This window comes from Medicago truncatula, chromosome 1 (genome assembly GCF_003473485.1).
Source record: "Medicago truncatula cultivar Jemalong A17 chromosome 1, MtrunA17r5.0-ANR, whole genome shotgun sequence".
NCBI classification, from domain to species: Eukaryota; Viridiplantae; Streptophyta; class Magnoliopsida; order Fabales; family Fabaceae; genus Medicago; species Medicago truncatula.
The window spans coordinates 45,964,071-45,988,710 of record NC_053042.1 but is presented as its reverse complement, the minus strand read 5'-3'; the positions used below and the strand labels follow the sequence as shown (position 1 = coordinate 45,988,710).

Genomic DNA, 24,640 nt, shown 5'->3' with positions numbered 1-24,640 from the left:
CTTGTAAGTAAACGTGTAAATATATCATACTATGTATTTCTTAAAATTCTATAAAAAATATCCAAAAAGTAAATTGTCTAAAAAATATATCTAAATAGTAAATTGTGATTAATAATATCACTTTGTTATGTTGTTTTCAAAATATTTATATAATAAAATGTGAGTGAATCTATGTCTAACAAAACATAGTTATAATTACTGCACATACAAATTAAATCATTTAAGTTATAAAAGAATATAGTTAGGTAAAATTTAGATTTTGAATAAATTATTAGTTTTTTTTATGTACTTTCTTGATACAAAAATTTAGGTAAACACAAAAACTGAAACTTATAATGAGATTATAACATTTTTTGGTGAAACATTTGGTACCTATCTTATAGTTACAACTATTTTAATTTTTTTTAATAAGTTTTCTCAATCGGAGGTAATTCTAATCGAGACGTTGGACACTAAACATGAATACCTCTCCCAACCAAAATTTGAATATTGGTTCGTCACATTGTTGAAGTGTAGTCACGTCAGTCACCGGACCCAACCCAAATAATACTATAAATATTAACTTTGAAACACGTTTAAACAATATATTGTTTATTAAATAAATACGTCAACTCCTTATATTGTTTGCATTCTATTTAAACATTAGATTGTAGTTTGGGGAGTAAGCAACCTACACATCAGATTTTACCAAAACACCATATATAGACATAACATTATATATAAATCATTCTTTTCTTGCATTGCCTTGATTCTGTCACTTAAGATGGTATGAATTTTGTTTAGTAGAACAAACATCCCACTAGTTGGAGTTCTCTTTTCATTTCATCAAATTGATGTTAGACTAATTGCAAGAAGAGATTACATCTCTGCAACCAATATTTCCTCATCAGCTCCAGATTTGGAAAGGGTTCCCCGAGTCCACTTCTTCAGCATTTGTAAGGAAGCTTTGGGCTGGTCCATTGGAACCATATGACCAGCATCACGAACCTGTTTTTTGTTACACAAATACCAAACTGAGTCAGGATTTACCAATCTATGCGGAAATTTGGTAGTAAATGAATTATAGACACGGTCTAGATTACATCTAAAAGACAGAGTTCTTTATGATCGCATGTGCGGCAACAACAACAACAACAACAACAACCAAGTCTTATCCCACTAAATGGAGTCGTTTTTATAAACACATGTGGCTATAAAAAAGTTAAACAAGAGTTTCTGAACAATTAAGAAGCAGAAACTAATTTTAACTTATATTTGAGATGCCATTATTTGTATTACAAGGTTATTTCGATATTTAATTCTCCAAAAGTACTTGATGAAATGTTTATCCAAACTGGCTCTATATGTTTTTTTGAAACGGCAAATATTAATCACGGCGAGAAAATGCAAGAAGCATAAACACTCGCGGAAAAAACGGAAAATACAAGCAAACGGTGCCACATATATACGGAACACCTACAAAAACCAAGCACCCCTATCCTCCTAGATAATAATGAGGACAAAATATACATACGGGTAGCAACCCGGCAACATCCGGATACGTAAGCATACCCGTGCCTCACTACTCCAAACCGAAAACAAGATGAAAAAAAGACGAACACTGCACTGCTGCTAACAGCATATTAGCCGAGCCAGCCACACCAAAAACTCCACCTCTATACCTCCCAGTACTGATGCAAAGGAACTCCTCTTGAAAAAACAAAAAACCAGCCACACACCAGCAGGATTTTCGCACCCTGACTGCCCTCACAGCACAGCAACAGCAAACCAAATAACACAAAAACTCCTTACCTCAAGAGACACATTTCTTATAATATTGATGGATAGCTTACACAACAATGATAACTTCCTATTTGATTTTGGAAGACAGTCATACATATGTAATGTACCTATGTATGGGGTGTGTTCATTTGAGATTAGAGTTATATAATGTTTTGATTGGGCTTTGCCATCTTTTTGCACCAAAAGAAAAGGAAGAGTTATATAGAGAATGATACCTTTAGAAAACTAAGAGGTCCATAATTCTTCAATACTCCAGCTTCTGAGTCATCAACTGTGAAAGGAACTTCGGATGAGGCTGCAAATTCTTTCTGGCCAGACCATTCCATGGCATGAACCCATCTCGAATTACCTATTCGTTGAATATTACCGGAAAAAAAAAAAAAAAAAATCATCAATACACCTTAAAGGTTCAAGTATGAAATGTTATAGTTCAAAACAGATCTAAAATCTGGCCATGGATAAATACGTACCAAGCCAGTTGCAGATGAGATCATATTCCCCAGCATAAACAAGCAAATTGATTCCATCCTCAAGCAGGGCAGGAATACCGACTTCAAGATTCCTCATCCAATCCACCAGCATAGCCTGATAAACTGTAGAACTACACGACACAAAATCAATATCACCAACCCCTAGTGCCTTCCGAACAGATCCTTGGTTCAGGAATTTCTCCATGTTCGAAAAATCATAGCAAAGATTCCCATCACACTTCTTTCGGATGTCGTAGTACTGCACCACAAGTTAATAATTGCTGGTCAAAATTTTAAATATGGAACATCCATGTTCTTTCAAGACTTCACATTCTCCATAAATGTCAAGACAAATGCCTAATAATTTAAATATTAAGCAGCAGCATAAGGAAGACAATTTATATTGCGGGAAAATGTTTCACATGTTTAACCATGTTAAACATAACCTGATAACCTGTTACTACAACATAATATGGTGTGTGGGTGACTATTTTTTCCACAAGAAATTATTTTGGGAAGCAAAGCAAAAAGTGACAGATAGCAACAATTTGTTCAAGACACAATTAAAATCTTCTTCACTTCTCACTTACAACAAAAAGCTTTTTAGGAAGAGTGACTCTTTAACACAGTATCAGAATTTCTATGAAGTCTGCAAATAAGCTTGTAATTTAGATCATGCTTCATCTTGTGTAATTAATTATTAGCTATTGATGGCTTGCAAATATCAACTTACTCTTAATTATTAGGTTCATCGGCACACTGTAAACTTAACAAAATAAAGTACTATGACATGTAAACCACACAGAAGATGAAGTAACTGAGTTACTCACATTGATATCACCAGCATGTGACATGATGGAATTGAATATAGTATTACAAACAAAATACGAAGCTGTGCATGCGATTTTTCCATCTGTGCCTGAAAGGATTAAAATAAGTATTAAGAAGAAACATAACAAAAGCTAGTTAGTTTACCATGAGAGTGAAGCAGAGACCTCTGGTCCTTCGATGTTTCAATTACATGAATAATCAGGATAGTAAAAATTACTATAAGGTGCCATGATGACTGGAAATAGTAAACCAGTTCATTTAACTATAACGCGGTACATGTAAAATTTTGTAAGAAATTCATATAATGTCAAATAGATAACAATATAAGAATAGCAATATGCATTTAATACAACAACAACCAAGCCTTATCCCACTAAGTGGGGTTGGCTACATGGATCAAATGATGCCATAGTGTTCTATCATACACCAAATTTGGATTGCAATATACATTTAATATTAAGATAAATATGTATTTATATGATAAGACACGTTAAATTATATATAGGTCATATATGCAGTTTAAATAAAATAACTGTAGTAAGTTTTAAATTACTTAAAAAAAAATAGCAAGCCTGAGCATGAATTGAACCTTATGATTGATCCATTTAAAAAATCTATGTTCAGATTCAAATTTAAAATTGGATATTTGGAACTGTGCAAGGAGGTTGAACTCAAAATACATTCATTTCAAAGAAAGAAAGAAAGAAATACTCCAATGCATGAGTTTGTTCATTTCAATAAGAACCTTAGTTTCCAGCATACATATATGAGAAGAAACGTTATATTGATTGAAAGGATAAAGAAACAACATCACGTGTCAATTACCACATAGTTTGATTGCCAATTCACAGGCTGGAACCATCACTTTGTTGATGTGGTCATAGTCAGCCTGTTTAATTACACCCATGTCTAGTGCATAATCTGCGTAAGCTTTATACTGAATTGCAGGATCAGTGAGTCCATTACCAATGGCAAATCCCTGTTCAACCATTTCAAATAAGATAAACAAGATTTCATACCCTTCAATATGTATCTCAAATAGAATGGTTGACAAAGTAGCAAACCTTCAAGTTTATATGAATCCCTTCTTTAGCTTTGTTTCCCTTGTGGACACGAGCAGCAAAAGCCGGAATATAATGTCCGGCATATGATTCACCCGTGATAAAAAAGTCATTTGTAGCATATTCGGGATGTTCACCAAAGAAGGCCTGTAGGGAAAAGAAAAAACATGTTATCTCAAGATATCACAGGTGAAGCTTAGCAAGGTGCTCTTATCCAATATAACAATAACTAAGAAACAATATGTTTTGCATTTCAAAGAACAGCGACCAAGAAATGTAAGGAAATGAAAACAAGTCTGTAAATACAACTCATGTTCATAGAACAATAAATATAAGTCAAGTATATCATATTAAGGTTCTGTTTGGATTACTTGTTTGACCTCATCTACTAAAAATAAGCACTTGTGCGACTGTTTGAGATAACTTATGAAAACAACTTATGACATGTCCAAAAGTTGTTTTCGACTTATATGAAAATTGCTTGACTTTATTTTATTTTTTGTTATAAAAATAACCTATACATAAGCACTAATATGATGAGCGTTTACGCTAATAAAAAAGGGCCAATGCACCGATGTTTTGAATAACTAACATAACACTTGAAGAAAATACAAGTACCTGTAAAAAGTCATAGAGGTCATTGCTGACACCATCTTCATCATGACGAATATCACGCTTATCGGTAGTGTAACTGAAGCCAGTTCCAGTTGGTTGGTCAACATAGAGGAGGTTAGATACCTACAAGGTTACCAATTAATTAGTTATGTCCAATAAATACTGATCACAAGAAACCAAAACTATAGGAAAAACAGTTAATTGAATGACACAACACAAGACAACAAACAAATATAACAATATAAATACCTTGTCCCAACCAAATTCATTCCATACAAGGGACAAATTGTTAGCAATTTTGAAAGGGCCATTTTCATAAAACACAGCCAATTCACTGCTACAGCCAGGTCCACCTGTCAACCATATCACAACAGGATCCTTCTTGTTTTTCCGGGATTCAAAGAAAAAGTAGAACATCCTGCACATAAACAACCAAAACATAGTAATAAAAGTTAAATTTGTATAGACTCTCAACAAATCACAACCAATCACATGAACAGTTTTGAAAGTAATTATGAATAAAAACAATATTAATTATGAGACAACTATGATTGAGTCAGTGATAATATAAAACATAAGTAAATTACCAATTCACCTGTTGAAATTGTAGGGGGTCGGACATTTACACGTCTAACATTTGCGATAATAATGTAACTAATTTGACTGTAAATTAGATACAAGCCAACAGAATGATCAAGTTGCTCAACATAATTCAAAATCAAGAGTCTATTTAATTTCAAGGTGTAAATACTCAAAACATTTTATAAAACAACTTTACATTGAATAAAATCCATAGATATATTATTATATACACAAATTCTGTGTGTTCTCCAACATTGCTATTCCACAAAACGATACAGAGAAAATTAAACAATTAAATTCAATGAAGACAAATCCCAGGGTCAGTTAGAGAACATAATCTATAATTATTTTAATGATTCACTAAATAAAGTAATACTTTAAGCAATTACTAATTAAATAAACAGAAGAAAAAGAGTTGCAAAAAATAATTAAAATAATAACAAAATTGAAAATGAGAAAGAGAAAAAATGGAATATGAATTACTTAGCAGCATGAGAGTGTTGAATGGGATAATATCCAGCACGATGAGCCAAGTCATCAATGCAAACTCCTTCGTCGTATTCGCCGGAGAAATTTGGAAACTTAAGCGGCTTCTCAACGATGATCTTGTTGTTGTTCTGATTCTCCTCCACATTGGGTTTGGCGTCGAGTATGTTGATATCGTGAGAAGGGAAGAGGTTGAGGTTTCTAATTAGATTCTTAGCTATCTCATCGTTGATGGTAGCGGCGGAGGAAGACGGTGGGGACCACAAGAGAAGTACAACCGCAAGAGAGAACCACAACGTCGTCATCATGGTGTTGTTGCTTTGCGTGCAAATGAAAAAAATGAAAATGCGAAGAAAGAGAGAGTGGGGGGGAAAAGGTGGTTACGAACGATGGTGTTTGTTGTTTTCTTAAGATCCATTTTTTACGACACGTGTCATAACATGGAGAAGCAAGAACGGTTAGTTACTCTACTTCGTCAGACTCAAGACTCGCTCATGCATCATCTCTCTTGATGAGTCAGTCCAGGGGTTTAATAGTAATTTGCCATTGTTTTCTTTTCATTTTCATGTACTTCGTTCATGTATTTGGGCATTTTTGTTTGTTAAATTTGACCTTGTAAACATCTTTTTTCTTTTTCTTTTCCTGTGATCATTTACTTCATCCGTACTAAATTATATGATATTTTGGCATTTCACACGTAAATATTAATAAAGTGTAATTAATTTTGTGTTGGAAAAATGTATTATGCGTTGTTTTACAAAATTATCCTTGATAAATGATACGAGAAAGATAATTGAAAGAAGAGATAGTAATAATAATTAAGGATATAATAAAAAAAATAACATTAATACTTCGTCGATATTGTAAAATGATATATAATTTATGATTTTTTTTAAAACTACATACTCCCTTCGTCCAAAATTGTATGTCACTTTAGAAAAAATATTCGTCTCAAATTGTATGTCACTTTAGAATACCAATGAAACATTAATGTTATTTTTTCTATTATATCCTTAACTATTTATTACTCTTTCTTTTTTCAATTCTTTCATTTATCTTTCCCATATCATTTATTAATGATAATTTTGTAAAACAACTCATAATATCTCTTTCCCACACAATATTAATTACATTTCTTAATATGTGTGAAATGTCCAAAACGTCATACAATTTAGGACGGAAGAAGTATAATTTAAGATGGATGATGTATTCTATAAACAAATCACTCTTTAAAAACTGAGAATATACTTTTACACCTACTAAATTGTCAAAGATCTTAATGACAATATGATATATTTTAAAATGTCAACTCTTTGCCAACTAGACACACAACCTTCATTGATTGAGCCATCATAATTTTTTTCTTTTATAGACATTGGATGGATTGGATAGAACCTTAGCAAATGATGATGAAGGTTAGGGGTTTCAATGTAGTTGCCAATGTGCTAGATCAGATAAACTTGTTTTGTCGTCACCCTCTACTTATTTCTCCATTTGGTATTGGTAAGACTTGATGGCTTTAGATTTGACAACACTTCACTGTTAGAATTTGTTTGAGCGTTTGGAGGGGAGGGGAAGGAAAAACTCTAAGAGGTGAAAATTATAGAGAAAAATGGAGAAATCTTTCACATATTTTTGAAAGAGTATTATTTTAGAAAATGATAAACGAATTTTTATGATTCGTATATTTTTAATATTAATAATATTATAACAGTATAAATTAAATTTGAAGAATTCATATAAACCGTCCAAAACTCTCCTCCAATACAACTCTTTAGTTCCCTAAATGAGGAGGGTTTTGTATTATGAAGAAAAATTAACGCCTAAACCCCTCTCTTTTCAATGTACTTTATTTCTTCCACTTGTTCTTTCTTCTTTTTCTCTAAAAACCCCCTCACTTCTTCTCCAAACTTGCAAACAAAGCCTTAGAGAATTCTTATAGTGATATGCTTCGGTCCGGGTGGGTTTCAGGTGGACATATTTCAGAAAAATTATCCCATGCTATTGTAGAGTGGAAGGACATGTCTTTCGATGAATTTCTTAAGAAGAAAGTAGGGTCAATGGTGCATATTTGAGGCATTCCACAAATACTATCTTGAAGCGTCTTCGAATCATTTTGACAATGATGAAGTATTGAAAACCTCCAGATTCTTGACACCAAACCCACCTTGACACATTAATTAAGCACACCTTCTCCCATCTTATCTTATCCAAACTATTTTCATATTTTCCTCGTCACCACCCGCAAAAAAGAAAAAACACCTTTACAATTGAGTCAATTTTTTAATCACGCGCACACACAAGAAGAAATGAGGGTGGAAAAACTACTAGTTTCTCACAGGTCATATGAGTTTCAGATTTTATAATCCGAACAATGTAAAACGTCCTATAGACCCTCCAAAACACATTAAAATACCTTCAAAAATCCTCTAATTTTTGAGATTTTATAATCCGAATATGGCGCACGTGAAGAAGCAAGAATGGGAAGGAAAAAAAAGTATAGCCTTAGATTTATAGATAAAACAAATATTACCCTTTTCATAAAAGAATAACAAATATTAAAATTTAAATTTAGAATATAAACATGAATGTGAATCTTAATAAACTTATGTTTGAATAAGTTCCGCTAATATTAAAGTGTAAACAATACCCAATATTATTATTGTTATTATTATTATTGTAATTTTTTTACAAAATTATTATTATTATCACATTCCCTTAATTAATGAATAGTGGAAGGAGTTACAAAGCTCACTCTATTTTCAGTTACATATTTAAGAATTATAAGAATTAACATATGTAAATATGTAGTAATAAATAGATAGATGGAAAATAGGGAAAAGGAAAAGAGAGAGCCACATGGTGAATGCTTATAGAAAATTAGTTAGAAAGAGGGGTATTGGTGAGGTGTCATGTAACCAAAGTGTAGTTTATAATACATGTATATAGAGATAGAGATAGAGATAGAGATAAGGATAACATAAGATTGAAGTTTTACTATTTTTTTATTTTATGTTTTTGAATGTTATTGTAATATTTTCTCTTAACGTTTTTATTGAGTTACAACCTTATAATGTGGTCTACACATTCATGTGTTTTGAGATTTATTTGTAAAAATGTTATCTTTTGTTTATGTGATTTATTTGCTCAAAGCAAAGATTAAAAAGAAAAAAGATTGTCATTTAAGGTGCTGACATCTTCCAACAAATATTTTTTAAACACACAGATCACAACTCTGTCTGACAAGTTAAAATTTTCATATGTCCGAACTAAGAAAAATAGAAGGAATTTTTCATTTTTATATTATTATTATTTTAATAAAAATGAAGAAATTGTTTGTTTAGTGGAAGAAAAAAAATCACATTTCCAAATATAACATTTTTGTTTAAAAAAAAATGCCAAATTAAAACTTAGCATGTTGTTATTTTCCAATTGTCAATAAAGCGTGTTGTTAATAATATATGTGAGATTGTTTTTAGAACCATTTTTACAACTTAAGTCAAAATTCAGTACCTGTCAAAAAAAGTGAAAGATCAATTTTGACTGAACAATAGTTATAAGAGGAATCAAGAATACCTTTTCATATATTAGCATCATATCTATGGTGAAATTTATTTCTCTCAACCTGAAAAAATAATGAATATACAATTACTTAAGTGCAAATGAATAATATACAAACAACTTTAGTACATATAAATATGATAGTATAAAGGATAAATTGTACTCACCTCCCTTTAGTATATTAATATTAATATGTCACTTACACCCCCTCTATTTTCACAAATAACACTAACCTCCCTTTAATGTAACAGTGTTAAACTGGCGTTATTGGAAAATAAAAAGAAAAACTCAAACTTTTTATGTTTTGCATCATCTTCCACCAAAAAGATTTCATCAACCAAATTTGTTATACTCTCAGTGTGCCGTTAGTGAAAGAGACCTCTTCTAGTAGAAATCTTCCAACTCAAACTTTTATGTTTTGCACAATATATCTTCCACAAAAACGACATCACCAAACATAGAGTTTGGGTAAAATCTCACAGCACAATTTCTTTAGGTACCAAGGCACCCACACTTTTATGATATCATGTATTGTCATCAAAATTTACACCCAATTTCTTTTCACAATGAATTTCACGACAACACTAATTGTTCTACATAACTTTGAAAGGGAAGGAAATTCTGCAACTAAAGACTTCTCAACCATGAAAGGGGTTGGTTTGAGATTCACAGTCCATCACAGAAGACTTGTTTTTCTTGTTTAAAATCATAGAATCATTATTGTGAGGTTTGCTGTTTACATTGTTCAGAGAGGAGAATTTTTATCCCTTTTAGTTATAAAAATTAAAAACAAACGGTGTTAAGTTTCCGTTAAGTCACAAAGGGAGGTGTTTATCTATTTTAAAAGATCTTAGGAGAGGTTTATGTCTATTATAAAACTAAAAAGGGTGTTTGTGTTGTTTAAAGAGACCTCGTAGGAGGTCTGTGTAATTTTCCCTAGTATCAATAGCACCATGGTAGAAACACTCAATAAATGAGTGTAAATTTTCAAATGTGTATTTGGTAAAAAGAAGCTATAAGCTAGCTGGTAGCTGATAAGCTAGCTGATAGCTGATGGCTTATAGCTGAAAAGTTAGCTTATTAAAATAAAAAGTGTTTGGTACAATTAGTTGTTGAAGTAGCTGATAAATATAAAATGACGTAAAAGGGCATGTTTGTGTTTTTTTTTTATAAATCATATATACAATTTTTAATACTTAATGTATTTCTTTTTAAATATTTAAATTTATTTCAAAATATTTTCATCTCCTAAATGATAAATGTATTTATTAATTCAATTGACAATTTTTATTTAACAAAACTTCCTTTTCATTAATTTTACTCAACTAAACTTGCATCACTATTTATTGTAAATTTTATATAAAATTATCTATCATTGAATTAAGAGCATGTAAAAAGGAACGTGAACAAGAAAAATTGAAAAGCCATATCATGATGCTAAACGTGGGCAGTTATGGGTAGTTTTTTTAATTAAAATTAAATTAAACTAAATTAATAAAAGGTTAAATTTGGAAGAAAATATAAAAAACTATAAGCTATAAGCTCAAAAGCTACTTGAATTAACTTCTCAAAAAACGCTATAAGCTAATGAATTTTTTTTTTTATCAAACATGTCTCATTCTACAAAAACAAGCTTATAAGCTAATCCAACAAACTATAAGTTAGTTTTTTTGTGTTAGCAAACACAGTGTGGGAATGGGTGAAAATAAATGTCTGGGTAAGTGGTGGGCTGGTGGCTATGAAGGTTGAGGGTGAATGTGAAAAATTATGCATTTATTATGCACTGAACTTTTCAACTTTGTAAGTTATATTTGAAGGAATGTTAAGGAGTAAACTCAATTATGATGGTGTAATTAAACAATAATGTTTTTATAATCTTTAAGGTATATATTTTAATTGATTAGATCAATTACACTTTTTTTTGTTTTGTTTTTATAGTATATATTATTATCTCATTTATTTGGACTAATTTAAGCTATGACCTCTATATAGCATTTATTGATCAATTTTATTCTTCAACTTTTAAAAGTTAAGATATCTCTTTTTATTGGTACACGTTATATCATTTTTTAGTAGAAAAATATATATTTTATTACTATATAAATTAATAATTAGGTTATTTGGCTATGTGTTGAACTTCTATATATAATAAATAAATTTGTAAATGGCTGATGAAAAAAACTAAAAAAAGAGAGCAACATATCTATGGTACTAACTCCTAAAAAAAGAAATATTGATAAAAGACATTTATCAAAAAAATGTACCATATAATCAAATAACCACACGTTTTCAACTATACTTTTAAATATAATTTTATTATTGTTATTATTATTATCAGAATTTTTTTACAAAATTATTATTATTATCATATTCCCTTGACATATGTAAATATGTAGTAATAAATAGATAGATGGAAAATAAGGAAAAGAAAAAGAGAGAATCATATGTTGAATGCTTATAGAAAATTAGTTAGGGGGTATTGGTGAGGTGACATGTAATCAAATTGTAGTTTAGAATACATGTATGTAGAGATAACAGAAGATTGGAGTTTTACTTATTTTATGTTTTTGAATGTTATTGTAATATTTTCTCATAATGTTTTTATTGAGTTACAACCTTATAATGTGGTCTACATAATGAGTTACAACATACAACTTTAGAGTGTGGTGTACACATTTGTGCATTGTGAGATTTATTTGTAAAAGTGTTACCTTTTGTTTATGTGATTTATTTGCTCAAAGCAAATATTAAAAAGAAAAAAGATTGTCATTTAAGGTGCTGACATCTTCCAACAATTATTTTTTTAAACACACAGATCACAACTCTATCTGACAAGTTAAAATTTTCATATGTTCGAACTTAGAAAAATAGAAGGAATTTTTCATTTTTATATTATTATTATTTTAATAAAAAATGAAGAAATTGTTTGTTTAGTGGAAGAAAAAAAATCACATTTCTTCATTTTTATTAAAAATATGTTTTATTTGATGTATAATAATTTAATGGTATATTACTTTTTATCACATAAATTTAAGAAATAAATATATTTGAGATAACTGTAGTGGGATAAACTCTTAACACTGAGCTATTATATCAAACGTGGCGGCATAGACATAATCATAAATAAAAGAGCAACAAACAGTATAATATTATTGTCTATTAACTTTTTTTCTTTCAAGTTAACCGTTCATTATTTAGGATAACAATTGTTTTTTTTAAAGAAGGATAACGATTGTTATTAATCTAAAAATAAATAAAGTTCGACAAAAAAATTAATCAAAACATGAAACAAATTAAACAATGAAAAAAAAAATATTATTATGGTGATAATAATCCAACTCATGCTTTGCTTGTTGAGCAAGTGTCATGTAAAATTGTTGGAGGGAAGAGAAAAGATCCTGTGTGAGTGCTACACGATAAAATCATATATCAACCACTATCATCATGTATGATGAATCCATCAACCACTATCGGGACAAATGTTTGTGATTAAAAAATTAATTAAAAATGTAAAAAATAAAAAAGTATTAGTTAAAGTTAATGTTTTTTAATATCATTCTCATAAAGTTTATACATTTACCATTGAACTACACTAATAAGCTGAGTTTGTTCAAACCACTGTTATATTATCTAAACAATACACGGAATTGGAGTCTATATAAAATAAAAAAAATACACGGAATTGGAGAACCACAAGACAAATTTATAATACTTGAGGGAAGACTAATTACAAAATTAGAATAGTTATTTTTAAAAAGGTTTTGAAATATATCTATTATTTATTTATAAAATGTTTGTAGAATACAATAATTTATTCAAGGACACCTAATTTTGGTGCCACTTGTCCATAGAACAAATGTCAGTACATATTTGTTTATCCTCTTCTATCGTTTCATGACCAAATGAATAAGACATTCAAACTTTACTCAGGCACATGTTCAATGACATAATGTTGTATAGAGCGTCTTTAGCTCAGTGGTATTGATCAAAACATGAAATATATAATACAGACCATAAGAACTGCGCTTGTAGCTCAGTGGATAGAGCGTCTGTTTCCTAAGCAGAAGGTCGTAGGTTCGACCCCTACCTGGCGCGTTTTAACTTTTTAACCTTTATATTTTTACTTTTTTCACAATAAAACTTACTAGATAAATGGTGGAAAAATAATTTTTTTTTTTTTTTTGTGAATAAATAAAGAGGAACAAAGGCCAAAAGAAAAAAACTAAAAGCCTCTAGGGAACCAGACTCGAGCAGAGTCTCCTAAGAGAGGCACATAAAGAAAATCAGGAATACAATAAAAAATATCAACCCTGAAGAATACTATTACATCAAATCAAGCTATGCTAGGTGGTTAATTGAGGTTATTGCTGGTTAAAGGGTATTACACACTTCTTGTTTCAGTTACTGTTGTACAAGAAGCGTCAACGATTTATTCAAAGGTGCCTTCTTCGTCAAGCCAAATATCAACTAAGAAATCTACCATCTCCTGTATGAGCCACAAATCCATATAAAATATGAATCAGTACATTGAAAAAAATATACAGAAAGCTTAAAGCAGGTAAAGCTACAGCATCATATTCAATGACTTCAAACAGTATGCAAATATCTAACTCTAAAGAGCATCAAAGAGTGATTTTCCTTTCTCTTCAGCTTCAATTAGCAGATTTTGTATGAACATATATATTTTAATATATTACATGTATTCTTTTAGGTAAGCTAAGGGTATTGACATCTTACAGGCAAGGGTATTCGTTCAGCAAAAGGTTCGTGAGTAGAAAGTAGGTCTTCGTATGATGTTGACCAGCTGAAATAAATTAAATAAAATTGTGAGTTGTCATAAAATGATAGCCAAATAAATGCATAAAAATTATGGAAAGCACATTACTACAGTATATCTATAAACCAATTGTACTAAAACACGGGTTTAGACATTATCCCCAAAACTATCATATCACTTGAAAGGAAATCAAACAAAAGTACATAGTATGTTTTGATCAATGCTCTTGATAAGAGAGGCACATTATGTTTTCAAATCTTGTGTATTTGAATAAAGCTATTAGCAACCAAACGTTTGTGTGGCACGTACATTGTGCCATCTGCAATCAACGCAGCAACAAGAAATATGCATGTAAAAATATTATAAACAGTTTCAGTTCACTTCAATGCAAAGGGGGATTGAGATTGAGGGGGTGAATTGAAAATGTGAGAAACTAGAGGGGAGTAAACAGTAAATTTACCCTGAAAAAGACTATACGAGTATGCCTGATTAGAGTTTGTAGTATTTAAGTAAGAGTAAGACCAGAAAAGGGGAGCATGATTAGAAGGGTAATGAATTATGTTGATTCCAATTAGCAAAGTAATTTTTATTTCTTAAACATGAATGCAGAAACAAGAAAAATGTGAAAGATAAAACCCCTTCTAATTCACTATCCCATTTTTTTTCTTTATATTGTTTTCTCTCTCAAATAAAAACAGATGATGAAAACCATTCAAATCTGCCATCATTAGTGTTAACAACGAATGAAACTGCTGTAAATGAAAAGAAATGGAGCTGGATTGGGGTATACCTAATAATTGGATCCTTAGGTGTTCTTGGTGAATGCATAGCCTTATCGCCAACCCACTTTTTTCTATTCTCATGCCAAGCATTTGCAGCTGCATAATATATTCACCAATATTAGGTTTTAAACAACAGAGTAAAAATTATAATCGTGTGGAACCATTGTGATAAGCAAATACAAAACCATGAATCCATGATCATGAAAGACTCACCATGATTGACAAAAGTGGAAGTTTGCTTCAAATTTTGCTTCCCGTTTGGACGAGAACATCTGCAAGTGTTTTCACTTGATCTTTTTACTTCATCTGCAGGTTTAGAATGCTTCAAAGTCTGTTTCCCATTGCAATGGGTACTTTCAGCACAGACCTCCATTGTATTCCACAATAATACTACAATGAATACTAATAATTATTTCCTTCTAAAGATTAGAAGTACCTCCAAGCTTCCTAGCAGTTATCGCCAATCGAATGTCACGGGTTTTGAAAAAAACTAATGCTCACTCGTCAGTGTTGCTGTTGCTGCATAACAAGAAAAAAGCTTCAATAGGGAAAAACTACACAATTTCATACATAAAGAGAAACCGTCATCACATTTCCTAGCTCTTCCACAGCAGTATGATTTAAATTTAAATTGCATCAATAACCTATGAAGCACAGACACTCCTCGAATTAGGTGTGTCCCGATGTCCGACACTGACACGACACCCACCAACACATATTGTTACACTGAATTATGTCATTTTCTCAAATTATTATCGGTGTTGGTGTGTCGGGGTGTCCGGTGTCTCTGCCCGTGCTTCATAGTCAGTCAATAACCGAACAATTTGTTTCAAAAGATAAGATTAAGTCAAGAAACTAACATTGAAGCCCCTACTAATCTAATTTAATTAACTTTATTTATATAATCTAACCTAATTATCTAAAACCTTATAAAGTACTATTCCCATCAAATACTTGAATTTCATTAACTAATTTAACTAACTTTCTTTCCAGATCTGAGATAAAATAATCACAGTAGAAGAACACAGATGTGTTACTTTAAGATCTTAAACCCACCTCACTTGAAATAACCAAATTTCGTAATTAATTAATTAATGAATATAAACAAAACTGCAAAATAATTGTATAGACCAATCAAGAACCCGCATTTCGGATTAGTGATATAGTTTGAAGCCTTGTGTCGGTTACAAATGTATAATCAAATTAATCAAAATATTAAATAACACGTTTTCATACAGAAAACCATGAATACTACTAACTAGTAACTAGCATGCACACAAGAAACATAAACTACCAAGCAAAAAACAGAGAAAAACAAGAAAAGACATAAACATTTTCAAACAGTGAGTAATGCATTCAACAAAAAAAGTGCAAAAACAATAACCCAATTGAGATCTGAATCAAAATCAAGAAACCATAAAACAAAACATGATCAAAACAACATAAATTTAAGATTTTTCAATCATGTCTTTTCATAAAAAAAAAAAATACCCTTACCAAAGAGATGAATTGAAGCAGAAAGAAATGAAAACGTTATCAAGATACAATTATGAAAAATGGGTTTGCTTCAGAACAAGCATTAAACCACAAGAATTAACAAAAGGTGCAATCTTTTTCACTTCTCTGTGTGTTTTTATTTGTTGAATTTTATGTCTGTGGGCGAGTCGCAAGTTGTCTTGTAAAAAAGGAAAAAAAAAAAAAGTGTTTTTTGAATATTCGATTTTGTGGATTTTATTGGATAATTGTAAGAGTTGTTGGACGGTAGTTGTTAGTTGTAAATTGGAAGAAACGTGTAATAATTGTGATATGTCTACATTGCCCATTACCAACCATTAATAGTCATAAAAAGTGGATAAGGATAAAAAAGATGCTTGAGGGTGTTTTGGTAAATTTGTTTTGTGTGATTAGAACCACATGCTGTTTCCTTTTCACCTTCGCTGGCGTGGTGGCCAAGTAGGAGTTATTTGGTTTGAGACATTGGAAAATCTGGGTTGATTAGGTGGACCAGTAAGAAAATATGTTTATTTTAAATCAAGATAATTTATTTATTGGTTTTAAATCAAAACATTTAAGTAAAAGATTTTCACCCCTTATTATCCGGCTAAATTGTTGGATTTTTAAAGTGTATCAAGTCCTTTTAATCTTAATTTAAGCATTTACAAATCAAATCAAAATAATTGATTGCAATTTGTAAGGTGAGATATGAAAGCTTCAATCAAATCATTCTAAAATGTCTCTTCATTGGATTTTCTTTTTTATGATATACATATACTGATATGAATTTTTTTATGACAAAAAGTTTTATTTTTATTTTTGACAAAAGTTGTAGGAGCTAATTTTTTACCAACTAAATGATTTAATTCATGTACATTTTTAGTTTAAATAAAACTTTTTTGGGGGTTGGATATGAGTGAAAATAAATAAGACCGACTTAGCGAGACCTACGAATTAGTCTACATCAGACTTTTTTTAAAATATATAATGCTTAGACTTTTTAATAAATCTATTTAGCTAAAAATGGTAGATAAAAGATAATTTAAAAAAAAAAAAAAACAAGGCTTCTAAGACCTATGAAGTTAGCCTATTTAAGCCAATATTAATAATATTTTTTTAAAGGAAGTCAATAGAAATGATATTATTTATTACCACGTTTATTATTATATTAAACTTTGTATTTTGAAATAAGTTATAAATTTGTCAACATTTTTAGTAATTTAAGCTTATTTGTTTACATTCACTGTTCACATATTTTTTAAATGTATTATTATAAATTAGAACTGAAATACGATATCATATATAGTTGAATTCTCTATAAAATCATGTTAAATATCAAAAGAGAATTTAATCTCATTGATCTATTAGTATGCTAGTCTATTTAAACATATATCATATGAAATACACTTTTAAATAGACTAAAAAGTCATACTAGACTTTCAAGAGGCTAGACTTTGGCCTAAAAAAAAGCTTACGACAAGCCATAAGTCAGACTCAAGTCTTAAATTTTTTTACACAATTGACTTAGGCCTTGCAAAGCCTAGCCTATTTCCACCTGTAAGATCGGATAGCTTAACTAGTGCTAAGTGATAAAGAGTTGAAAATCCTGGTTCGAACCCAGAAGAAGGACACAAAATAATCTAATAACTAATTACTAAAACTTGTCATGCACACAAGTATTAATAAATTTGTATAAAAGGAAAGGAGTAGTAAGGTGTTGGGTTGGTGAAAAGACTTATGTTGTATTAAAGATAAAGTTGATCCAGATGTGGGTGGTTTGTTCGCAAATGAAGTAGTGTGTCGAGTGGATCATGGTGAAAACACATCTTTTTGAAATGATCCTTGGTTACAGAGAGTACCATTGTGGGTAAGCGTTAGGCGGTTGTCTGAGTTGACAGTAGAAGGTAATGTTTCAGCAGCGAAGTGAAGAGGTTATGATGATGATGATGGTGGGTGGGGGGTAGACTGTTCATGGTGGATGATATTACTTGCTTGGGAGGAGGATCATGTGGGAGAGTGTATTTTTATGTTCGATAACGTTATTTTGTAGGATAGCATGTCAGACAAATGAATTTGGAAGCATGATTCTACCAAATGAGTGTATCATTTATTTGCCCAAGTGGAGCAACATATTCACGATTCTTTCACAAAAATCATTTGAAACAACGCGGTGCTTTTATTTGTTTTGAGGCTTTTGAACAAGATGATTCCTACCAAAGACAATTTGGTGTGTCGCATCGTCATTCACCTGAATTCGTTAGTATGCTTAGAGGGTTGCAAAATAGAGAAAACTAATAATCATATACTTTTTGAGTGTGTGTGTTTTTTTTGACAACATTTTGGATTGATGTTCTCCGTTGGTCAGAAGTTCAAAGTGTCTTGCCTATTGATGTGATGGGGTACCTGTGTTTCAATTTGTTGGCTCCCACTTGTTTTATAAAGATATCTGCTATTGTTTTCATGTTATCTAGATGATATGTATTCAAGTCATCTGAAAGGAGTATAATTCTCCGAGTTTTTTTCTCCGCCAAAATCTCATCTAAGAAGCAACTATTAGATCATGTTAAGCTTTATTTATGGTGATGGTTTAAAGCTCTAAATGCGAACTTATTTTTCGACTTTCATATGTCGTGGCCTTACCCTTCAGTTTGCATTGGACTAACCCTTTTGTTTTGTTTTCCTTGATCACTTGTACTCTTTTGTTCCCTTGTTAAGAATATCTTATGCTTGATAGGGGGTTTTTATCTACATTTATTTTGGCTTTTTAAAAAATAAAATCGAGATGATTTATTTCTAATTTCAAATTAATCACATGTAATAAAACGCATCTTCCTTTTATGTGAGTAATTCAAAAAGATAATAATTTACTATTTTACACCACTGTTTAATCTAAATAATAATTATTTTAAGTCAGTATAATTAATTTTTTAATCAAGCAATTGAACTTTATTAAAAAAAAATCAAACAATTCAATTTAAGTGGTTAATAAGTTCGATTACTAAGTATCTTGCTTAAAAAAAAAAAAGTTCGATTACTAAGTGAAATCATTTCAAATAACAAATCCCTATTTTAGAACCAAATTCATTCATGCTAAATACAATATTTCGATTCATGTAAATTACAACCATTTTCTATTTATCTGGCATGTCAGACTTAAAAAAAAATTGCAAGAACATTGAATATCAAGAGCACACCTCAAAGAAAAAAAGGGAAATATTAAGAGCATAAATATCATTAACTGATTTGTGTGAATTCATGTTCGAGATAACAAAAAAAATTTCCGTTGCCGGGACTTGAACCCGGGTCTTTCGGGTGAGAGCCGAATATCCTGACCAACTAGACTACAACGGATTTGTGATGATTGTTCTTGAATTATATATAAGAAATATTCTAAAGGCGCGATCTAACTTGTCTATTTCCCCTGTTTTTTGTTCATCATTTTTTTAGAATCTGCTTATATCATATCAACTGTGAAAATATATTTTCACAAAATATATTTCCACAGCTGTTACACACGTAAAACAGTTAATTGACTGTTCTTGTTTCTAATTTGAATTTAATACTCAAAAGTATAAACGTTTTCATTGAAAAATACAACTTTTTAAAACATTGCTTAAAGTTACTTATATGAGAGAAAAAAGAGACTGTTTCATTTTAGCTTAAGCATATATAATTGTCTGCATTTGAGGTTTTTCTACCATCTATCTTAACACTATATTCTTAGATTTTGGAATTGGGTTATTCCCAATGTGCCACTTTCAAATGTAGAAAGATTTTGTTAGGTCTTAACACCTTATAACACACACATTCCTAATCATATATCATATAGTATACATTACATCCACACACTACAATACATTTCTTAAGAGGGAACTTAAACTAAATTGGAGAAGCAAACTTATTACAATTTGGTGAAGTCTCTTACATATATCAAACCTAATAGGAAAGGAACTATTTTGCTATAATAATAAGAACTTATCGCCAATACTCCACACTTTTTCTGTCTCCATAGCAAAGCAAGAACAGAACTAGGTAGCTAGCTAATAGGAAGCATATGATTTGTTTTCAGCTGGTTGTGTTTGAGCGACCATTGCAGCAGAAACCATTGTGTTCATTCCACACATACCATGCCCTCTGCAAAGCTTGTAATACCCTTTTTCTCCCCATCGTTCTCCCCACGAATTCTTAATGATCCAATATGGTTTCTTGCGAAGCCTAAGAATGGAGAAACCTTGTGAGTTATATCCCACAAGCAATACACCATGGTTCAGCATTCTCTTGCTACATATGAGAGGGCATGACACACCACCAATGTATGTTTGCATGAAAACCGCATTTACCCCCACTGCACAAATTAGAGTTCATGATCATCAACATCAATTTAATTAAACAAAGATCGACAAATCAATGTCGCACATACTTCAAGTTTGTCGGAGTCTGATGTGTTGCATGTGATTACATTCAATCAATGTGAGTGTCCGTCTAAGTTTCACAATTCATCACACATGCATATATGTTAGAACTTGTAATTTAATTAATTAAAGGGACTTACTTGCAAGTGGACCGTGATTAACTAAATATGCAGCAATTTGGTTCTCATCCACAGGTATATTGGTGAAATTTGTGATTTTAACTGCAATTTTCTTTGGATCAAACTTGCATTCACCCTTACCACCAGTGTAAGGGTATGCATTTTCCTCCTCTAATCCACCAGCCTCAAGCAAATAATTATAGGCATTTGTCATAAGACCTCCATTACAACCATTGTCACATGATGTCTTGTCTGTTATGTCACACTTGACAAAGGCAAAATAGTAGAACAATAAAACACAAGATTAGCAAGAGCATAATTGGCTTGAATCATTGCGAAATTCATTTAAAACTTGTTTAATAACATTGAATTTTTTTATTCATTCTTTCATATTTTGAAGTATAGAACATAGTTAATCTTCAATGAAAAAGTCATAAACATAGAGATGCTTATATACCTTGCTGTCACAGTCCACAAGCTGTTGTTCACTAAGACTGAGGAGTTTTCCTGTGGCAAGAAAATTGGCTCCTTCTATAGATCCTGTAGTGCTGAAAGCCCAGCAAGATCCACATGTACCCTGTTTCAAAATTAAGCACAACAAAAACCAAAAACAATTTTTATAGAAACATAATAGAAATTACTTCACTTTTTTTTTAGTATTGTAAAAATGTAAACAACTTGAACCAAGTATTATCCTCAATATTAAAAAAAAAAACAAAAACTAAGTTTTATCATTCCTATATAAATATCACATTGTTTTCATTTTATTATCTAATTCTATAGTTTTCAAATACTTCATATACAAAACTTTAAAAAATCATATTCAACATATATACTTTCTCAACTAGACACTAACAATAACCAAAATTTTATAACCACAAAGAAAAACTAGAAATTTCAAACATGCATGTTAAAATGTTAAACTCATGTACCTGCATCTTGACTCCAGTAACAGCCCCTTTCTCCCTCCAATCGAAATTCTCCGGCAATCCTTCCACATCCAAGGGTGGTGCAACCTCGCCAACGCCGTTACTCGAGGGGAATCCACCTCTAACACCAGTATAGAACCGTTCAAACTCCTCGTCAGAGAGATCAGAGAACTGAGTAACACCATGAATGGCGGTTGGATCAAGTGCTTGGTGTTCCACAGCTTTGACCAAGTTTTTGGCAAAAATCCCAAGGCGTAGTAAATACTCTTCCCTTGTAGAGTAACTTTTGGAGTAATCTTGCATGAAAACTTTGAACTTCTTCTCAGTTTTGAGAAGTTCGTTGTCTTTGAGCTCAAGCTTTCTAGCCACGTCCTGAATCAAGTTTTCATGGCGGTGAAACGCAGTTGATAGGGTTAGAGCGTAGAGGAAGATGGTAACACGTGCAAAACACGTGAGAGACATGCTTGGTTTTGTTACCATCGCTGTGCTGCTACCTTCCTCTGTTTTGCTCTGTTTGCTTCTGCGGTGTTTGCTTCCACGGAACTTGGATGGTGGGGTAATGGCGATTTTGACCTTGTTTGTTTGAGATATATAGAGCGTTTATGTAGGTGGTTGTGGCGGTTGGTGAGATGAGGGATGTGATTGGAGGGGAAAGGTGGCAGCATGCAATGGTGAACCTCAACATGCAGCTTAACACGTGGAGTCAAACTACTTTAGGATACTGGATTTTTATAAAAAAATAATTATTTTTTACTTTTAATAATCTCAAAAGATACGATTTTGGGATATTTTCAAGTTTAATTAATAATCTCCTTTAAAAATAGATTAGTACATGGGTGGCACACACTTCTTCTATCAATCATTATACACAAATGTGAGAGAAGCATTTTTGTATGAGCACAAATATAAATGAATAGTATTTAATCATACACACGTCAAAAACTTTTTTCTTTGAAGACTAAATCATTTTGATATCTAGCATTTTCCATTTTTTTTAAAAAAAAAAATATATATTTTGATGTGAGTATGTTCAAGCACTATTCATTTATATTTGTGACTAAAGTAGACTTTCTCCATAGTCTTTACCATCCCATCTAATATTCTCTTTCACATAAGATGAAACGACTAAAATGTCCTTTTACATAGGTGTATAATAAATAAAGTAGGGAAAAAAGAGTGTTAAGATAACATTATTGTTACTTAAAATACGATAACATTATTGTTTAAAAAAAAGTTTAACAAGAGATCTCAAAGTTCAAATCCAATCCAATCTGATGTTTGAGAAGGCAATAACGTCAAAACCCTTGAATAGCATTCTAAGTCTTGCATGAGGGATTTATATCAAATTATAAATACAAAAGAATATCATATAAAAGATATACCTAGTCCTGCAACACGTCATGGTAAAATGTTCATGTAGTGAAACCATCAACACAATTTTCCTCTAATTCCAACCCTTCCTCCTTCCTCCTATAGTCCAACATGAGTTTTTTTGACGTGTTTTGTCCTCACTCACATGTTTTTGAGAAATTTTATAGAAGGTTATTCATCCAAGTCAAGCACGCTTAATTATGAAGTTAATAAGGAATTGCCTGTGAAAATAAGATGCATCTTGTTGATATAGATAATATCAAACAAATTTTTTTTGTTGAGGAAAATACCAAACAATTCTTATAAGCATTCCTTTAACCGTGCAATCTCATACATACACAGTCTCATAACCCCTCTCATTTCAATATGATCCGGTTGCCTAAAAGTTGTCAGGAGCGAGACCGACCACTCCTCACCTTCGTCAGCCAAGGACGTTACATAGATCACATTGAAAAAGATCTCCACTTTATGTTTCAATACGAAAATTTCAATAGAGTTATTAATTCTTTTAAATTTTAGTCATGGAAGTCCTTTAAAGAATATGGTAGAGATTTAATTAACAATAAATGCATGAACTTAAGGACCAAATTGACGGTATGTTGTTAAAATATGAGTACTGAATTGATTGTAAGTTGTTTAATAATAAAGACCAATTTAAAAATTTAATAGAGTCTTAGATCTTTTTAGATTATTCATAAAATCAATGATCTATTTGATAGTGACATATAAAATAGATGGTGCTGAATTTTGTTTAAGTTTTTTTTGGGCAAATTATATGGTACACTCAAAATTTTGAGTGTATTGGTACATCAAATCAATAAATTAATAGTTAAATGTGTTATTTTTTGAAAAAAAATGTTATTTTCTATCATCTATAATTAAATCTTATTCACCAAAAACGTCGACGAAATAAAATAAAATTTTTCTGAATTTTTAGTACTCATAATAGAGAATTTTGATTATTTTTTACAATAAAATGTAAAAAAAATTAGTATGATTTTTATAAACAATGAAATGATGTTTTTTCTTATGAAATGACATTTTTAAAAATAAAAATATCAACAAATAGCACTTTATTCCATAAAAATAATAGTTATTTTAAAGATTTTTGAAGTAGGAGTACCGGTACACCTTAATTTGCGGGTGTACTGTAACACCCCGTTTTCCCAACGTAAAAATTTCATTTATTTAATCAGAGTAATTCACATAAACGGAATGTCACATTTCTTTTCTTAAAATCACAAACGGAATAATTAATTAATTATCCTTCAAAATTCAATAACATAATATTTAATACTTCGCAGCGGAATTTATTCGAACATCTAAAATAATTTTGGCACGAAGGCCTCATCAAAGTATCTCATAAAA

At 30.9% G+C, this 24,640-nt stretch overlaps 3 protein-coding genes and 2 non-coding genes across 5 annotated transcripts; 1 reads left to right on the top strand and 4 right to left on the bottom strand.

Annotated features, from left to right (window-relative positions):
• Nucleotides 1–566: 566 nt before the first annotated feature.
• Nucleotides 567–6,176, bottom strand: LOC25484921 (serine carboxypeptidase-like). The gene is made up of 9 exons (NM_001423437.1): nucleotides 5,825–6,176; nucleotides 5,009–5,177; nucleotides 4,763–4,882; nucleotides 4,148–4,291; nucleotides 3,909–4,062; nucleotides 3,083–3,171; nucleotides 2,253–2,511; nucleotides 1,998–2,131; nucleotides 567–987 (listed from the first exon to the last, which is right to left on the bottom strand). Exons 1-9 carry the CDS (start codon nucleotides 6,133–6,135, stop codon nucleotides 859–861), a joined length of 1,509 nt encoding a protein of 502 aa, NP_001410366.1. The 5' UTR covers nucleotides 6,136–6,176; the 3' UTR covers nucleotides 567–858.
• A 7,234-nt stretch (nucleotides 6,177–13,410) lies between these two features.
• On the top strand, nucleotides 13,411–13,483 carry TRNAR-CCU (transfer RNA arginine (anticodon CCU)). Its single transcript has one exon. It is a non-coding gene; the product is annotated as a tRNA-Arg (tRNA).
• Nucleotides 13,484–13,543: 60 nt separating this feature from the next.
• Nucleotides 13,544–16,651, bottom strand: LOC25484919 (uncharacterized). The gene is made up of 5 exons (XM_013613985.3): nucleotides 16,445–16,651; nucleotides 15,161–15,466; nucleotides 14,956–15,043; nucleotides 14,126–14,192; nucleotides 13,544–13,874 (listed from the first exon to the last, which is right to left on the bottom strand). The coding sequence occupies exons 2-5, from the start codon at nucleotides 15,318–15,320 to the stop codon at nucleotides 13,818–13,820; spliced, it is 372 nt and encodes a 123-aa protein (XP_013469439.1). The 5' UTR covers nucleotides 15,321–15,466; nucleotides 16,445–16,651; the 3' UTR covers nucleotides 13,544–13,817.
• Nucleotides 16,652–19,719: 3,068 nt separating this feature from the next.
• TRNAE-CUC (transfer RNA glutamic acid (anticodon CUC)) lies at nucleotides 19,720–19,792 on the bottom strand. Its single transcript has one exon. It is a non-coding gene; the product is annotated as a tRNA-Glu (tRNA).
• A 412-nt stretch (nucleotides 19,793–20,204) lies between these two features.
• LOC25484917 (probable cysteine protease RD19D) lies at nucleotides 20,205–22,492 on the bottom strand. The gene is made up of 4 exons (XM_013613984.3): nucleotides 21,905–22,492; nucleotides 21,430–21,549; nucleotides 20,994–21,237; nucleotides 20,205–20,786 (listed from the first exon to the last, which is right to left on the bottom strand). Exons 1-4 carry the CDS (start codon nucleotides 22,379–22,381, stop codon nucleotides 20,482–20,484), a joined length of 1,146 nt encoding a protein of 381 aa, XP_013469438.1. The 5' UTR covers nucleotides 22,382–22,492; the 3' UTR covers nucleotides 20,205–20,481.
• Between the last annotated feature and the right edge of the window lie 2,148 nt (nucleotides 22,493–24,640).